Source organism: Oppia nitens, unplaced genomic scaffold (genome assembly GCF_028296485.1).
Source record: "Oppia nitens isolate AA-2021 unplaced genomic scaffold, nextdenovo-longstitch-racon4-pilon3 scaffold41_pilon_pilon_pilon, whole genome shotgun sequence".
Taxonomy (NCBI): Eukaryota; Metazoa; Arthropoda; class Arachnida; order Sarcoptiformes; family Oppiidae; genus Oppia; species Oppia nitens.
In genome coordinates, this window is record NW_026533223.1 from 255,001 (window position 1) to 272,533 (window position 17,533).

The 17,533-nt window shown below is 27.4% G+C and overlaps 3 protein-coding genes, 1 long non-coding RNA gene and 1 other non-coding gene across 5 annotated transcripts; 4 read left to right on the plus strand and 1 right to left on the minus strand.

Annotated features, from left to right (window-relative positions):
- Window positions 1-1,702: 1,702 nt before the first annotated feature.
- On the plus strand, window positions 1,703-3,920 carry LOC128959104 (innexin shaking-B-like). The gene is made up of 4 exons (XM_054305046.1): window positions 1,703-1,914; window positions 2,455-2,909; window positions 3,390-3,713; window positions 3,787-3,920. Exons 1-4 carry the CDS (start codon window positions 1,706-1,708, stop codon window positions 3,918-3,920), a joined length of 1,122 nt encoding a protein of 373 aa, XP_054161021.1. The 5' UTR covers window positions 1,703-1,705.
- A 2,624-nt stretch (window positions 3,921-6,544) lies between these two features.
- On the plus strand, window positions 6,545-12,845 carry LOC128959105 (sarcalumenin-like). The gene is made up of 10 exons (XM_054305047.1): window positions 6,545-6,614; window positions 8,321-8,425; window positions 8,508-9,145; window positions 9,239-9,360; window positions 9,465-9,583; window positions 10,186-10,361; window positions 11,032-11,218; window positions 11,822-11,959; window positions 12,219-12,567; window positions 12,640-12,845. Exons 1-10 carry the CDS (start codon window positions 6,545-6,547, stop codon window positions 12,791-12,793), a joined length of 2,058 nt encoding a protein of 685 aa, XP_054161022.1. The 3' UTR covers window positions 12,794-12,845.
- Window positions 12,846-13,083: 238 nt separating this feature from the next.
- Window positions 13,084-14,294, minus strand: LOC128959117 (reactive oxygen species modulator 1-like). The gene is made up of 3 exons (XM_054305059.1): window positions 14,093-14,294; window positions 13,816-13,996; window positions 13,084-13,349 (listed from the first exon to the last, which is right to left on the minus strand). Exons 2-3 carry the CDS (start codon window positions 13,956-13,958, stop codon window positions 13,241-13,243), a joined length of 252 nt encoding a protein of 83 aa, XP_054161034.1. The 5' UTR covers window positions 13,959-13,996; window positions 14,093-14,294; the 3' UTR covers window positions 13,084-13,240.
- A 132-nt stretch (window positions 14,295-14,426) lies between these two features.
- Trnap-cgg (transfer RNA proline (anticodon CGG)) lies at window positions 14,427-14,498 on the plus strand. Its single transcript has one exon. It is a non-coding gene; the product is annotated as a tRNA-Pro (tRNA).
- A 1,425-nt stretch (window positions 14,499-15,923) lies between these two features.
- Window positions 15,924-16,909, plus strand: LOC128959120 (uncharacterized). Its single transcript, XR_008484575.1, has 3 exons — window positions 15,924-15,956; window positions 16,614-16,770; window positions 16,864-16,909. It is a non-coding gene; the product is annotated as an uncharacterized LOC128959120 (long non-coding RNA).
- The last annotated feature ends 624 nt before the right edge of the window (window positions 16,910-17,533 follow it).

The window sequence follows — 17,533 nt, forward strand, 5'->3', positions numbered from 1 at the left end:
CTTTCAGTGCTTTTCCATTGAAAATATTTCTATGTATATAACATATATTCATACAATACTTTTCATTGCCTATGAGTAATACAACATTGCAATAGACTTAAAGTTATTACTATGAACTGAGAGGTGGAGTGTATGTACAGTATGTATGTATAATATGTGTGTTTGAAGTACAAACACAGTGATGGGATGAGATGGTAATGGTATGGCATAACTATGTGTCTGTATGTATGTGTGTGTGTGTGTGTGTGTGTGTGTATGACTGTGTCGATGGCTCAGTGAGGAAGAGATGATGATATGAACTGATGCCAGGAAGTGAACTATAAAACTATCAAATTATATATTTAAATGAATAATATGTGGTTTATTTTAATATATAATAATAATAATAATTAAAAAAAAATCCAAACAACTAATTATATATATATATATATATAAAATATATTAACTAATTAATTAGAAAAATATTTAATTAAATTTAATTTGCAAACTAATTTGGTAAATATATATCCACCACAAAAAAATCATACTAATAATAATGTTCATAATAATAATAATGATAATAAATATAATAATTACTATATCAACAAAAATTTTTATTAAGTAAACTTTTATGTGTGGTGTGTGTGTGTGTGTGTGATAAACCATATATAAAATTTTTGGTGCAAAAGTGTAAGTTATATTTGGCAGTTATATGTCGATACTTATGTGGCCCTAATATATATATACTGTATATAATACCAGTGTATGTATATAATGTTTATAAGTGGCTTTTACTATTAAAAACAATAGCAATGATTGTTGTTTTATCCAACAACACATAGCATCAAAAACTATGTTATAGATGATGATGATTATGGGCTGGTATCACAAAATTGGACTTATCTTACAATTTTTATATATAGAAATCAAATGATTTTAATTATATTACAGTATATTATATTGAATTGTTATGATATATATATATATATATATAATTTATTCATCCATTCAATCAGTCAGTCAGTCAGTCAGTCATTCATTCATCACTATTAATAACTTTTCAATTTATTATCCCATTTAGACAATGATTTGATGTCATATTTTCCGACTACTACTGGATTAGACCATAAGTGAATGTGTGTGTGTGTTATAAATATGTTATATAATTATTTGTTATAATAAATTAATAAAGTTTATACAACAACAAAATAATTAAATCAAATTGTAACCACAAAAAAATAATAACAATCAAATATGTCAAATAATTATAACAATTAGTTTTTATTATTTGTTTTTTTTAAAAAAAAGTGTTTATATAATGTTTATATATTTATATTTGCTTTATAAAAAAAAGTTTTATTAATCAACCAGAAAAATTAATAAATATATAATTAAATTAATTATTTAATTAATAACAATTAATAATAAATATATATATTATAATAATGACCAAATAGCTACAATCATTGCCATCAAAATTAAATAATAATAATAATAATAATTTTTATTAATGCATATCATTAAACTCAAAAAAATTATAATCAACTAATACCTGTATATTTGGGATATTATATACCATATATGATATTGATATATATATATATATATATACAGTATATGAAAAAGTTATGTTTTCACACAACAACACCAACAACAATGTCATAATCAACTAATCCTAATGTCATAATCAACTAAAACAGATAATTATAATAATAATATACTAATAATGTTGGATGTCTTCCGTAGTCTAAAGACATTGCTGAAGACAAGTCGTGTCCAAATCGATAACAATATATTTCGTTTGCATTATTCAATAACTGTTATACTATTGTTAGCCTTTTGTGTGATTATAACTACTAAACAATACGTCGGCGATCCTATCGACTGTGTCCGCAGCGAAGCCATTCCCCAAAGTGTGATCAATACATATTGTTGGTACGTTTGTGGTGGTTAACCCCTGACCCCTACCCCACATCCCTTTCCTCCACATACCCACTCCCATACTTTACCGGCAAATATCGAAAAGTTTTTAATGAATATATATATATATATATTCAATGATATCCTAATTAAAATTTCTCAATTAAATACAGTTATTGTTTGTTTGTTTTTATAGTTTAATGTTAGTATAGTTAGGGTTTACCCTTCAATAAGCAAAACTATTGAATTTTTTTTGTAGAAAATAATACTAAAACTTTTTTTTAAAAAAAAGTAATAATTTTCCAATTTTTTATGTTTAGAAAAATTATCTAGTACATCCTAGTTAGTATTTTAATTAAAAATAAATAACAACAAAATTTTTAGATACTTTAGACTACTTTAGATTATATAGCAATTATTATTAATAATAATAATAATATATATACAGTTAATAATTAGTTATTAAAATAGATATTAAATTAAAACCTAAAATATAAATTAATTTTAAATTAATATAAAATAAATAAATATATTTTATTTTATTTTGTTTTTCAGGATTCATACGACATATACAGTGCCGAGAAGTCTGAAAAAAGAGGTCGGCGTTGAAGTAGTGGCTCCGGGAGTCGATATGGAGACCAATACCAAAGAATTTCGTTATCATAAATACTATCAATGGGTTTGTTTTGTATTATTTTTTCAGTCGACTCTATTCTACATTCCTCGATGGCTATGGAAGATGTGGGAAGGAGGGAAAATCCAAGCCCTGATGATGGACTTGGATGTAGGCGTTTGTAGCGAACAGGAAAAAAAACAAAAAAAGAAACTACTGGTCGACTATCTGTACAACAGTCGGGGCCATCATAACTGGTACGCCGCACGCTATCTGTTTTGCGAAGTTCTGGCACTGGCCAACGTTTGCGGCCAAATGTATATGTTGGACAAGTTTTTTGACGGCGAATTCCTGACCTATGGTCTACAAGTTATTGAATTTGCCCAACTTGACCAAGGTAATCCAACCCCAATAACCACCCGTACGACCCGTAGTAACCCGTAGTAACCCGTACCACCCGAAGTAACCCGTACCACCTGTAGTAACCCGTACCACCCGTACTACCCCTACCACCCCTACCACCCCTACTACCCGTACCACCCGTAGTAACCCGTACGACCCGTAGTAACCCGTAGTAACCCGTAGTAACCCGTAGTAACCCGTAGTAACCCGTAGTAACCCGTAGTAACCCGTAGTAACCCGTAGTAACCCGTAGTAACCCGTAGTAACCCGTAGTAACCCGTAGTAACCCGTAGTAACCCGTAGTAACCCGTAGTAACCCGTAGTAACCCGTAGTAACCCGTAGTAACCCGTACGACCCGTAGTAACCCGTACCACCAGCACCCCCAGCCCCCAACTGAACCATAGCTGTAATCGTAAACTGAAATTATTATTTTTTTTTTTGGTTTTGTTGTTCACATATATATATATATTTTAGAAGAACGTATAGATCCGATGATCCGGATATTTCCGAGAGTAACCAAATGTCGTTTCTATAAATACGGTCCGTCGGCCAACATCGAGACCATCGATGCCCTATGTCTACTGCCATTGAATATCATCAACGAAAAGATCTATATATTCATATGGTTTTGGTTTCTATTGTTAACCGCCCTAACCGTCATAGTTATCGTATTTCGTTTGGTTATCATTGCCTGTCCGCCCGTTCGGGTATATCTACTTAATATGAGGTTCCGATTGTCACAATTGGATCACTTGCATACCATTGTCCGGCGGACATCAATCGGCGATTGGTTTCTTGGTTTGTATCTGTTAATTGATTACTTGATTGATACAAAATTATATAATCAAATAATATATATATATATATATAGTTTATATGTTGGGCCAAAACATCGATAGTGTCATCTATCAGGAGGTGATCCAGGATTTGGCAATGAAAACCGATTCACAGCCATCCGAGTCGATGATGATGTCCACACAATCCAAGTCAATGATGTCCACATAATAATAATAATAATAATATATGAATTTTGCCTTCAATTTTATAATACAATACTATATATATATATATAACGTATATACAGAATATACTGTATATACAGATGGCATCCAATAGATGATTATTAGGCAAAAAAAATATGATAGGATAAGTAAATATACACTGTTGAGAGTGTGATCTCAATTTGGGAGCTTATAATCTGCACAATTGGTCTCCCATTGAGAGAGAGAGAGAGAAAGAGAGAGAGAGAGAGAGAGAGAGAGAGAGAGAGAGAGAGAGAGAGAGAGAGAGAGAGAGAGAGAGAGAGAGAGAGAGAGAGAGATTTCACAACAAACAAAAAAAACTTTTTATTTGGTTATCAGAGACGCGACACAAACCTCAAGACAACACATAATATTTAAGTAAAAGTTTTGAACTGATTTTGAGTGTAATAAAAAAATAAATAAATAATAATAATTATAATTATTATTATTATTATTATTTATTATTAGGCAATAATGTTGTAATGAGAGATATATTATTTAATTTTGTGTTTTATTTGGTTGATTATACAGTATATATATATATATATTAATAATAATTCATTATTTACTTTTTAAACAGAAATTGTGTTTATAAATTATATATATATATATAAATATATATATAAATACTGTTTTTTTCTAATGTTGAATTTAAAATAAAATTAAAAACAAATATTTTGAAAATTATCTGATTGTAAAAAAATGAGATAATAAAAGAATATTGTATTTCAAACAAAAATTTTTTTTATTTGGTGGTAATACTGTATTTTATTTAAAATTTTAAAATTAAATGTTTATTTATAATTTGACATTTAATATCATTACTAAATAGTTTTTTTTTAATTAATTATATTTACTAAACTAAATAATTATTTTTTTTGTTGATAAATTGGTAAAAGTTGAAAACAAAAAATTAATTTCATATAATTACAAATAACAACAACAACAAAAAATAGTATAAACTTTATATTTAATATAAATATTAATTGTTTAAGGTTTAAACATATAAAACAATGTTATAAATTTAAGATTTTTTAATTTTTGACTAAAGTTTTATTAATTTATTTTAATATTTAATAATTGGCATAAATTTTATGATATAATGACTATATATAAATGATAAAAGTTGTTCAATTTGTTGTTGATAACTGGCAACACTGTTTATTTTGTGTGTGCATAATAAATATTTTATTAATATATATTACCGTAAAATCTATTGTATTAGTCGCGACTTATACAACAAAAAAAAGTGATCTAGATTAAAAATATAGACCTGCGACTTATACATAAAAAAATTCAAAAAATATAAAATAAATTTCTAAAAGTCTCCACAAAAGCAATCACTTCCAACTTCTTCGCTGCTGTGTAAGAATGTCTTACCATTTTGTTTAATGATATCAAACAATTGACTACATATGACATGAGCAGGGTTTTAAAAATGGTAGGCATAAACAATAGATGCCAATTTTGCCAAATGCCTGCCCTGCCTCTGCCATGCCCTGGGCATCTATTTTCAGGTGGTGACACCTATTATTTTAATTTTATATTATTAATTAATTTATAAAACATTGTTTTTATAATATATTTGCTTGTATTTTTGTTTTGTATACCTTTAATTAAAAGGTAATATTATTGGAAATAAGTAAATTAACTGTAAATTTAATTAACACGTTAAAACACTAAATTAGATTATTTTTATAAATACAGTTGCTTTTTAGCAATTTAAATTGGCAGGCAAATAAAATAGATGCCCAAAATGAAAGGCATTTATGGCATCTATTTAGACATTGCCAGAGCAGGCATTTATTTTCTTAAAACCCCTGGACATGAGTTACAGTTTATTAAAAAGTTGTGCGACTTATACATGAGGAGCGACTTATACAACAAAATTATTATAATTTTTATCAATAAATGACCTGCGACTTATACACCAGATCGACTTATATCCAAGATTTTACGGTACTAGTAAATATATATTGGATATGGAGTTCACTTAATATAATATACAGCTTTTGAAACCCTAACATTAAAAAATATTTATACAAAATTTTGCACTCAATTACATACAAGTAATGTAAAAGTAATGGGAATATTACTATAGAGTCGGTACCGGTATGTGATATACTAGTGATGAGATGATGGGGTGTTTTATATAGTGATGTAATGTAATGTGGATGCGATGGGATGTGATGTGATGTGATGTGATGTGATGTGTATATGTATTATAGTTGTGTGTAATTTGATTAAACTAATAGTAGATTCAACTCAAACATTAGAGAGAGAAAGAGAGAGAGAGAGAGAGAGAGAGAGAGTGAGTGAGAGAGAAAGAGAGAGAGTCTCTAAAATTAAAAAATTTATATCAAAGTCGCGGCTTCAATATGTTTGTGTGTTAAACACATTTTAGTCATTATTATTATTATTATTATTATTATAGTCTGCTATTACTTTTCAATAGGTCGGTCATCCGATACACACACACACACACACACACACACACACCGATACTACTAAACCGCAACCGACTAAATAGTTATTTAATAGTTATATATATATATATAAATAGTTATTTAAAAAAATAATAAATAAATATTTTTGAGCTTAAAAAATATGCATAATTTCATAAGTGTCACAATTTTACTCATCTATTTATCGACAATTCATTTTGATTATTATTATAGTAAGTATTTTATTTTATTTATTTATTTATTTACTGTATGTTAAATATATAGATATATATATTTTGTGTGTATAAAACTCAAGTGTGTGTGTGTAAAATGTGTTTGAGTTTAATAATTAATTAAATGTTTGTATAATTACTTATTGTTAGTATAATTGTATAATTTGTGTGTGTGTGTGGTTAGCTAAAATCAAATAAATTTATTATACCACAAAAAATATGCTAAAATATTATTGTATACTACTATGTTGTTGTTGTTGTTGTTGTATATACAGTATAATATTTTCAATTGCAAAGATCATATCAAAGGTTGTATTAAAAAAATGTATGATCTCTGATGTGTATACTCTTTATAAGGATAGGCTATATGTGGAGAAAGAGAGAGAGAAAGAAAGAGAGTGAGAGTGAGAGAGAGAGAGAGAGAGAGAGAGAGAGAGAGAGGACAGGCTATAATAACCCCCCCTTTCCATCATATATTTAGAGCATCACATTTTGGTTTAACATCACATATCCATTGGGATGGCTTTTTTTATTGCTAACTTTAGAGCCAACATTATTTTGCTAACTCAATGACATAGACATAGACTCACTTTAATTGTCTAAAAATAATCATAACGTATGTGGTTTATATATATAAATATATATATATATGTATGTGTGTGTGTATGTGTATGTGTATGTGTGTGTATGTGTATGTGTATGTGTGTGTATGTGTGTGTATGTGTGTGTATGTGTATGTGTATGTGTATGTGTATGTGTATGTGTATGTGTATGTGTATGTGTATGTGTATGTGTATGTGTATGTGTATGTGTATGTGTATGTGTATGTGTATGTGTATGTGTATGTGTATGTGTATGTGTATGTGTATGTGTATGTGTATGTGTATGTGTATGTGTATGTGTATGTGTATGTGTATGTGTATGTGTATGTGTATGTGTATGTGTGTGTATGTATGTGTGTGTGTGTATGTGTATTTAAATTTTGCTTTTAATAAAAATCTTTTGTATTATACACTACTGAAACAGTTTTTAAAAAAAAATCATTTTCACTTACTCTTAACAAATTGTCTTTAATTTATTGCATTGATATGGATTTAAAAATATCTTTTAAATTGACTAAAACTATTAGTGTGTAGTGTATATAACCTACATATATATATACTGTATATTTATAATGTAATGTCTATACGCTATTTACAGAATATATTTATAAACATAATTAAAAAAAATAATGATAATATTAATGCAAAATAATTGACAAATATAATAAAAATATTTAAAAATGCTAAAAACTACATATAATTTTTATATTTCACTAACAAGTTTTTTATTATTATAGTTAACTTGGTTATATGGTAGCTAATTAAATATTGTTTACACTATTTAAAAACATATGTATATATAATAATAATAATAATAATAATTTTTGTTTGTTATATAACTAATACTTTTTTTTAAATAAAAACAAAAAAACACAAAACTTTTTTTTAATGTTTATTTGAAATTTTTTTTTAAATATATGTAAGCCATAAGGTTTTTATTTGATTGAATGAATGAATGAATGAGTGAATAATTTATTAACAATAAACAAACAAATCATTTATTTTATTTTATTTTTTACATTTAGTATTTTAATTATTTATGTTTTATTAATATATATTTTTAAACAATTTTTTTTTTCGGTAAAAAAAACTTAAAAATATCAGAACCAGTATATGGATTGACAAGAGTTAAACAAAATGATGAAACAAAAGTCAAATGCAAGGAAGTGGTAGACGAAGCTCTTAGACAATACTGGGATCATTCCAACGGTCGGTAGTCACCTAACTGTCCTCTATATATACAATACTATACCTTATATATTGTATTAATTTTTTTTTATAAATGATTCAGAAATTGGTCATTCAAGAGATGGCAAAAACCATGACACTGATGATGATGACGACGACAATGAAAATAATTTAGTAGACAATAATAGTGATGAAGAAGAAACTAATTGCGACAATAGTGAAGACAATAGCGATGATAACGACGACAACGACGACGACGACGACAATCCAAATCCAAAAAGTAATGAAAATATTGATCAGAAAACCAATGAAGAAGAAGAAGAAGAAAGTCAAGAACCGGATGAGGAGGAGGAGGAAGAAGAGGAAGAACACGTGGACACAAATGTTGGTAATAATAATAATAATCAATTAAAACCCGATGACGACAACGACAACAACAAACATAATGTCAAACGTGAGGCCGTTGTTGCTGTTGCTGCTGAAGCTAAGACAACGACGACGACAAACAAAGAAGTGCCGCCGACAGCAACAACAGCAGCCGCAGCAGTCAAGAGTGGATCAGATGAGGAAAATAATAGCGACAACGAAAAGACTGATAAAACTAATGATAAAGAAGAGGATGAAGAGGAGGAAGACGGAGGAGAAGAAGGAGAAGCTGAAGAAGAAAAAGAAAAGATTGAACTTCGCTCCAGAGCTCATATCGATGACATACTTAGGGTCTACGAGATTGGATCCCAAGAGGTATGTCTCAACAACAACAACAACGACGACAACACCTAATAATTTTTTTTATGAATATTTGTTTTTAAACAAAAAATCCAATCATTTATTTAGGACACTAGCGAACAGAATCTGATTTTATCGATATTTCGTGAATTGAAACGACTGTACGAGTCGTCAGTAAAACCATTGGAAATGATCTACAAATATAGATATATAACTACACGATTGATAACGTATTTGATTTTATAAATTATATATATATATATATATATATATGTATATAAATTTATGTCTAACCTTATATGTCTCTAACCCCACCCCAACCCCCGCCTCACAGCGATGCCGAACTGTTTGCCAAACCAAAGGTACTGTTATTAGGCGGCAAATCCAGCGGAAAGACATCATTGGTTAACTATTTACTCGGCATCGACTCGAGTCCTATGCAATTGAATACCGGTAATAATAATTACTAGTATTAATAATAATAATATCATTTATTTTTTTTAATTATTATAATTTATTTTACTACTAGATTTCTTTTTTATTAATTATATCATATATATACACAATACTTTAAAGTTATAAATTTATATGCTATATATGTTAAAAAATATCTGATTTAAAACTTTCTAAAACAATTATTTTAATCTAACCCATACCCTCCCCCACCTCACCCACACCTAATCTATCTTAACATAATCTACTCTAACAGCTTGACATCGACAATAAATTGAGATTACAATTTTAATTACAATTTACACACACATACATACACATACACACACATACATACACACACATACATACACACACATACATACACACAAATACACACACAATAATATATAAATAGTTTACTTTAACGGTTAATAATATAAAAAAAATTTAAAAACTTTACACAAATGTGTGTTCAAAAAAAAATATATTTATAACTCAAATAAGTACTTTTAACAAAAATAATTTGTTTGCAATTTTTGTTTATTTAAATTTTATTTATCTATTTATCTGTTTTAAAAATATTTGTTTATTCAAAAAAAAAAAAAATAAATAACTAAAAGGTTTGCAGACATCGTATCCGCATTTTTCGGTATTAAGCTATGGAGACAACTATACCCGACTGAGCCCTACCGAACTGTCCGCCGACCATATGTTCTCCAGTCTTCAACAATTTGGCCAACAATTTCTCGACCATTACATCGAAGCCCATCAAATGCCTATCAAATTATTGCAAAAGGTTTTTAATATTTATTTATTAAAAAAACATTTTTTAATAAATAATGTAAACCATGGATGAGATATTTGAGGATACCTTGAGGATTAGATTTATTGAAAAAATTAAAAATATGAAGATTTAAACCGAAAACCGATAACAAAAATAAAATAATTAAATTGTAATCTAAAACCGAACCGTTAAATAAAACAGAATAAATAGGGAACTTATAGGGAATTTATAGAGAATTTAATGGGAATTTAATACGAATTTTGTGTGAATTTAGTGGGAATTTAATGTGAATTTAATGATAATTTAGTGGGAATTTAGTGGGAATTTATTAGGAATTTGTTGGCAATTTATTGGGAATTTATTGGAAATTTAATGGAAATTTATTGGAAATTTACTCAAATTTGGCAAAAATTGTCGTTTAAAATTGCAATAAAAATTGATCACACCCCCCCCCCCTATACCTTCCCAAGCTATTTCGAGATTTTTGATATTTTACCCCCCCCCCCCCTATACCTACCCACTGAGATCGAAAAACCTTTCGCAACCCTGCTATAAATACTTATCTTATAACAGTATATATCGATATCTCATCTATGTTTAACATTTATTTTTTTTATCATTTTAGTGATTTTGATTGATTTTTTATATACACCATATTATTATTATTATTTTTAAAAATTAGATGACAATCATTGATAGTCCAGGACTTGTGGACCAAATTAGCAAAACGGGAACATTAAGTCAACCGGGAATTGATAACGATGTCTATCAATGGTTTATAGATAGAAGTGATGTCATCTATATTGTCATCGATGTCACACAACTGCAACTATCACATCAACTAAAATCACTTATTGAACAATTAAGAGGTTTATTAATCATATTATTATTACTAAAATTAGTTAATAAATAAAAATTAGTTAATAAAAAATAGATAATTAATAAACTAAACTATAATATATTTGATATATTTTTTGATATAATTAGTTAAATTTATTATCAATAACATACAGTATAGTACGTATTGTATAATCAAGTTTAGATTTATTTTCATTAAATTTTATATTTTATATTTATTAAAATAAATTATAAATTGATGACAAATTAGTAAGTAAGTAGGGTAATTTAATTAAATTAAAAAACAAGCATTATATACTTAATTACCAGTATATAATTTACATACCTAACTAAACATAGTTAGATTTATATAAAAAAAGTTAATTACTTTAAAAAATTATATATTTAGTTTATTTTATTTATCTAATATTATACCGGTATATTTTTAGTAGTATATATCATAATATTATAGTACACAAATTAAATTATAAAATATTAAAATTATTTTATTTAACAATATTAAAACATATAATTAGTTTGTCATTATATAATAGATGGTATTATTATTATTATTATAATAATTTTTAATCTAATAATTTTAATCTAAATTATTATTATTATTACTGTATTGTCAGGACGTGATGTCAGATTCATATTAAGCAAATCGGATCAGTTGTCTCACTCGCAAATGGTAACAATGATCGGTCAGCTATTGTGGATTTTGTCGCCAATTATGCCATCGGAAAGGGCGCCACAAGTGTATGCCTTAACCAGTTAGTGATTAATCTCTCTCTCTCTCTCTCTCTCTCTCTCTCTATCCGTCTCTCTCTCCCTCCCTATCTCTCTCTCTCTCTCTATCCGTCTCTCTCTCTCTCTCTCTCTCTATCCGTCTCTCTCTCTCTATCCCTCCCTATCTCTCTCTCTCTCTACCCCTCTTTCTACCCCTCCTTATCTCTCTCTCTCTCTCTCTCTCTCTCTCTCTCTCTCTCTCTCTCTAATCAAATATTAATTTGTCTGTCAATTATATCTTAGCGGTTCCACAACAAGTATACGACCCGTTCATCGACGACCAGGAAGTTTCGTGGCTCAAGGATCTGTCCAATCAAATCAGCGGCATATCGCGTGTCGAGTCGCGCGTTGCGGCCATACGCCGGCACGCCGTACGTGTGCGCAATCACGCCAAACTAATCGACTGCTATTTGTCAACCTATTACAAAAACAAGGGCTTCTTTACGTTCGGCGCCAGTTCCCGACAATTGGCTATTGATATAACCGAAAATCCATTGAAATATCGTGTCTATAGCGGCGCCGCGTTGGGACAGTCGCAGAATATATCCAAATATGATTTACCGGATCCCGGAGTTTACAGAGAGTTCTTTAGGTATTTAAAAAAAAATAATTTGTCGTCAAATAATAATTATAAACTAATTTTTGTTATTATCATTATTATCAGATCAAATCCATTGATTGATTTCAAGCCATTGACGTCTACCTGTTCCTATTTTAAGGGCTGTCCTATCGATAAATTAGACATCACTATAGCCTATCAATTGCCTGAACTTGTGGGCAAATATAAGAAATTGACACGAATTGAACCATATTTATAATGATAACAACAATAATAAAATGATAAATAATTATAATAATAATAATAATATAATTTTGAGGACAGTTGTATGAAATTAGATTTGTTATGGCATTACCCCGTATATTATATACTGTGTCAATAAAAAAAATAAAATTTTATCCGGTTAAAATAATAAAAATAAATTGTTGTTAAGTTTAAATAAAATAAAGTTTATTAAAAATTTTTGTTGTTGTAAATAATATATTAATATATATAAGTTTGTAATCAATTATTTATTTTTTATTTAATATATTTTAATCGATAATATTTCAAATTATTGTATTTGACTGTAACTTCTATACTATTAATTTTAAGCTAAAATGTACGGTAAAAAAAGGGTATGTAATGTAATATTACGGATAATTATTGTTAATTAACCTAATTATCTGATCCACAAAAAAACTATATATATATATATATCATCATATCAGCACCTAATGGCCGTTCCGATGGACATAAAAGTGCCAAAAGTACCGCCGCCCTGAAGCATCACTTTGGCCATCGATGTCAGTAATTCACGGCCACGAAGTCCTAACCTGTGATCAGGAATGAGAGAGAAATGGTATGAAATATATATATATATATTTATATATATATTATTATATATATGGGATGTCATATCAATTGGTGTGATCGACCAGTGGTAAGTCATACATACACACAGACAGACACATACATACATACATACAGACACACACATACATACAGACACACACATACATACAGACACACACATACATACATACAGACACACACATACATACATACAGACACACACATACATACATACAGACACACACATACATACATACATACATACAGACACATACATACATACAGACAGACACATACAGACAGACACATACATACAGACACATACATACAGACACATACATACAGACACATACATACAGACACATACATACAGACACATACATACATACACATACATACAGACACATACATACATACACATACATACATACATACAGACACACATACCTGAGTGCGTTAATACCGCAGAAAACACCGCCGGAAGCGACGCCGACACACATTCCCATTGCAAAGCCATACTTGACTCGATCCCAACACGACGGCTGTGACCGATGTTGTTGACCGTAAACGTTACCACCGATGGCCGGCATTTAATTAAATTGATCGGTAATTTAAAAATTGAAATTTTCTATAATCATAGGTACAGTATATATGAATATATCAATCATTATATAATATATTATAAATTAATAGACATTTTTTATGCACACAATTCAATGCTTACCTTAAAAAAAATTTAATTAAATTAATTGATTAACTTTTATGTTGTAGTTGTTTAGTGACAATTGTGGATCAATTCAATGGGTGATCAAATGATAAACACGTGTTTTTGGTTATCGATGGTAATGATTATAATAATAATAATTTTATTTTACAGTTTAATAACTATATTACAAACAACATGTCTATTGAAATATCCCGTATATATATATATAACATGCGCTCTACAGTACAGTAATAGTAATAATAGTAATAAAATAATACAATAATAATAATAACAACTATATAGTGGGTGTCCATCGATAGCTAACATATATCCACACAAACAATGTAAGTTAGGCTCAGTGGTCTAGGGGTATGATTCTCGCTTCGGGTGCGAGAGGTCCCGGGTTCAAATCCCGGCTGAGCCCTGTGATTTTTTGGCTGCAGTTTATTATTATTATTAATAGTTAGTTTAATATTATAAAATAAAATTTTTAGTATTTATACCCAATTTTTTTTTACTCATAATTTACTATCAATACAAATATATTTAATAGTAAATTGATGATAGTATTGATGATTTAATTTTTTTTAAATAGAAACCCTGACCTTGATTATTTAAATAAAAAAAAAATTTATAAAAAAAAGGTTAAAATATTATTTGCTAATATAAAAAATAATCATGATACTTTTTTTGTTTGTTTGTTTTTTTTATTAGTAATTATTTTTTTTGTTTTTGTTTGTTAGTTAAAAAGTTAAGTAAATTAGTTAATTAATTTTAATTTCAAACAATTATTATTTATGTATGTTTTATTATTATTATTATTGTATCAAAACTTTTTATTTTATTTATTTACATAAATTATAATTTTCGGTATACTTTTACTTAAATGAAAATATTTTTATTTTTTTATAATTATTAATAATTTTTACTTTAAAATTTATTGCATTAAATATACCCAATGTACAATATTTGACACTATGTAATATATAATAAAATTTATAGATATTTACTATTTATTTTATTTATTTATGATTTATTTATTTATTATTATTTATTATTATTATTATTATTATTATTTTATTAAATTTATATATCATTTTCTAATGTTTTTTTTTAGTCATAGTATTTATATAATACTAAAATGTAAATTAGTTTTTTTCAAACAACAACAAAATTATTTAAAAATAGTTAAATTAGTTTAGTATTTTAAATATATATAAATTTATATATAATCTAAAATCAATACATTTTAATATTAATATATTTAATGAGAGAAAGAGGGAGTTAATAATCAATTAATATATTGACTATTAATGTAATAATTATTAATAATAAATATCATTATTTTTTAATAACAAAAAAAATTATTTTTATTAAATGTAATCTCTTTTTGTATTTTTTTTGTATTTTAGATATAATAGTAATCAATGCGTCGATAGTTGTCTTATCGATGGGCAGTTCGGTTCAAGTATTTGCCGCAAAATTGGTTCGTATGGATGGATAGTAGAGACGGTATATCTGGAAATTGTTAGGTATATACTCCTATCTCTCTCTCATTACATCCCATTCCCTAACAAAAAAAATATATCCAATAATTTTTAATACAATTAGCAGATTAGTTCAATACTGTTATTAATGATAATACATTTATTCAAAAAAAAAAAAATATTTTATTAAAATTATTACTAAAATTATAATATGATATCAAAAACACACACACTATGAGTACAATTTGTTTTTATTTAATTTAGTTTACAATTCAAACCCAATTTGAATCCAATTAATAATTTCCCGAAACATTTTCCCGAAGTGTTGGTCACTCAAAACTATACTCAAAAGTTTCATTGCAATTGATCGATACATTTTGGTCAACAATTTTTCAGTAATTTTAGATTTAATTTAATTAATTAATTTGAGTTCAATTAATTAAAAAAAATAAAACTATTAATATTTTATTAAAATTATTGCTAAAATTATTATCAATAAAAATTAATTTATTATATGATATCAAACACACACACACACACACACACATACATACATACATACATACATACATACATACATACATACATACATACATACATACATACATACATACATACATACATACATACATACATACATACATACATACATACATACATACATACATACATACATACATACATACATACATACATACATACATACATACATACATACATACATACACACATACACACACATACATACATACACATACACATACACACACATACATACACATACATACATACATACACATACATACACATACATACACATACATACACATACATACACATACATACACATACATACACATACATACACATACATACACATACATACACATACATACACATACATACACATACATACACATACATACATACACATATATATACACACACACACACACACACACATACATACATACATACACATACATACACACACAATGAGTGCAATTTGTTTTTATTATTTTTATTTATTTTTTTGTTTTTTTTTAATTTAGTTAACAATTCAAACCCAATTTGAATCAATTAATAATTTCCCGAAACATTTTCCCGAAGTTGTTAGCAGTGTTTTCAACGGTAAGAACCAGAGGTCACTCAAAACTATATTCAAAGTTACTATGCAATTGATCCATACATTTGGACAACAATTTTTCAGTAATTTTAGATTTAATTTAATTAATTTACTTATAAAAGTAACTCAAAAAAAAAATCTAAAAATTTATTTTTTGTTTAATAAAAAAAATTTAGACAAATATTTTTCACATCAATTCTACAATGAAACCAAAATAAGGGTTTAATTTTGTTATTTGTTTTATTTTAAAGACAATTGTAATGTTTTTTTTTGTTGATACTTGAGGTAGAAATGGGTTTTCATTTCAAGCATACCATCGATGACTGGATGTCTCTGAAGACATACGTAAGTCGACGGCGCCTTCGACTGTATGGACACACCGTTGGACTCGTGTTTTTTAAATCAGATCGATATTTTTTTCGGTAGTTTTTTTTGAGGATCACTTGGGAGGACACGACTACCCGACTATTATCATACTATGAGTTATGAAACAATGCTTACGTATTTCAGGTTTTTTTTAGGGACCGACTGTCCCGACACTGTTGGTGTCCGTTATAGTCTCGCATTCAAGCATTCATTTTCTACAACAAAAAAATCATTTAAAAATGTTTTTTTAGACAACAATTTGTTATATTAATAACCCATATATTTTGTATAATTGCAATTTGTGTGTACTCTCTCTCTCTCTCTCTCTCTCAAAAAAAAATATTTTAACAAAATTTATAATAACTATTTAACTAATGAAATATTTTTTAAAAAACATTATATATATAACAAATGCTAATCTAAAGTCTATTTATGACTATATATATGATATGAATGATTGTAAACAATATTTTCTATCAT

Coding starts and splice junctions, on each gene's coding strand:
- LOC128959117 (XM_054305059.1), bottom strand. CDS start 13,958: ATGCCGGCCATCGGTGGTAACGTTTACGGTCAACAACATCGGTCACAG. Junction 13,350..13,815: donor TGCGGTATTAACGCACTCAG/GTATGTGTGTCT, acceptor TCCTGATCACAG/GTTAGGACTTCGTGGCCGTG.
- LOC128959104 (XM_054305046.1), top strand. CDS start 1,706: ATGTTGGATGTCTTCCGTAGTCTAAAGACATTGCTGAAGACAAGTCGT. Junction 1,915..2,454: donor GTGATCAATACATATTGTTG/GTACGTTTGTGG, acceptor TTTGTTTTTCAG/GATTCATACGACATATACAG. Junction 3,714..3,786: donor AATCGGCGATTGGTTTCTTG/GTTTGTATCTGT, acceptor ATATATATATAG/TTTATATGTTGGGCCAAAAC.
- LOC128959105 (XM_054305047.1), top strand. CDS start 6,545: ATGCATAATTTCATAAGTGTCACAATTTTACTCATCTATTTATCGACA. Junction 9,584..10,185: donor TCCTATGCAATTGAATACCG/GTAATAATAATT, acceptor AATAACTAAAAG/GTTTGCAGACATCGTATCCG. Junction 11,960..12,218: donor ACAAGTGTATGCCTTAACCA/GTTAGTGATTAA, acceptor ATTATATCTTAG/CGGTTCCACAACAAGTATAC.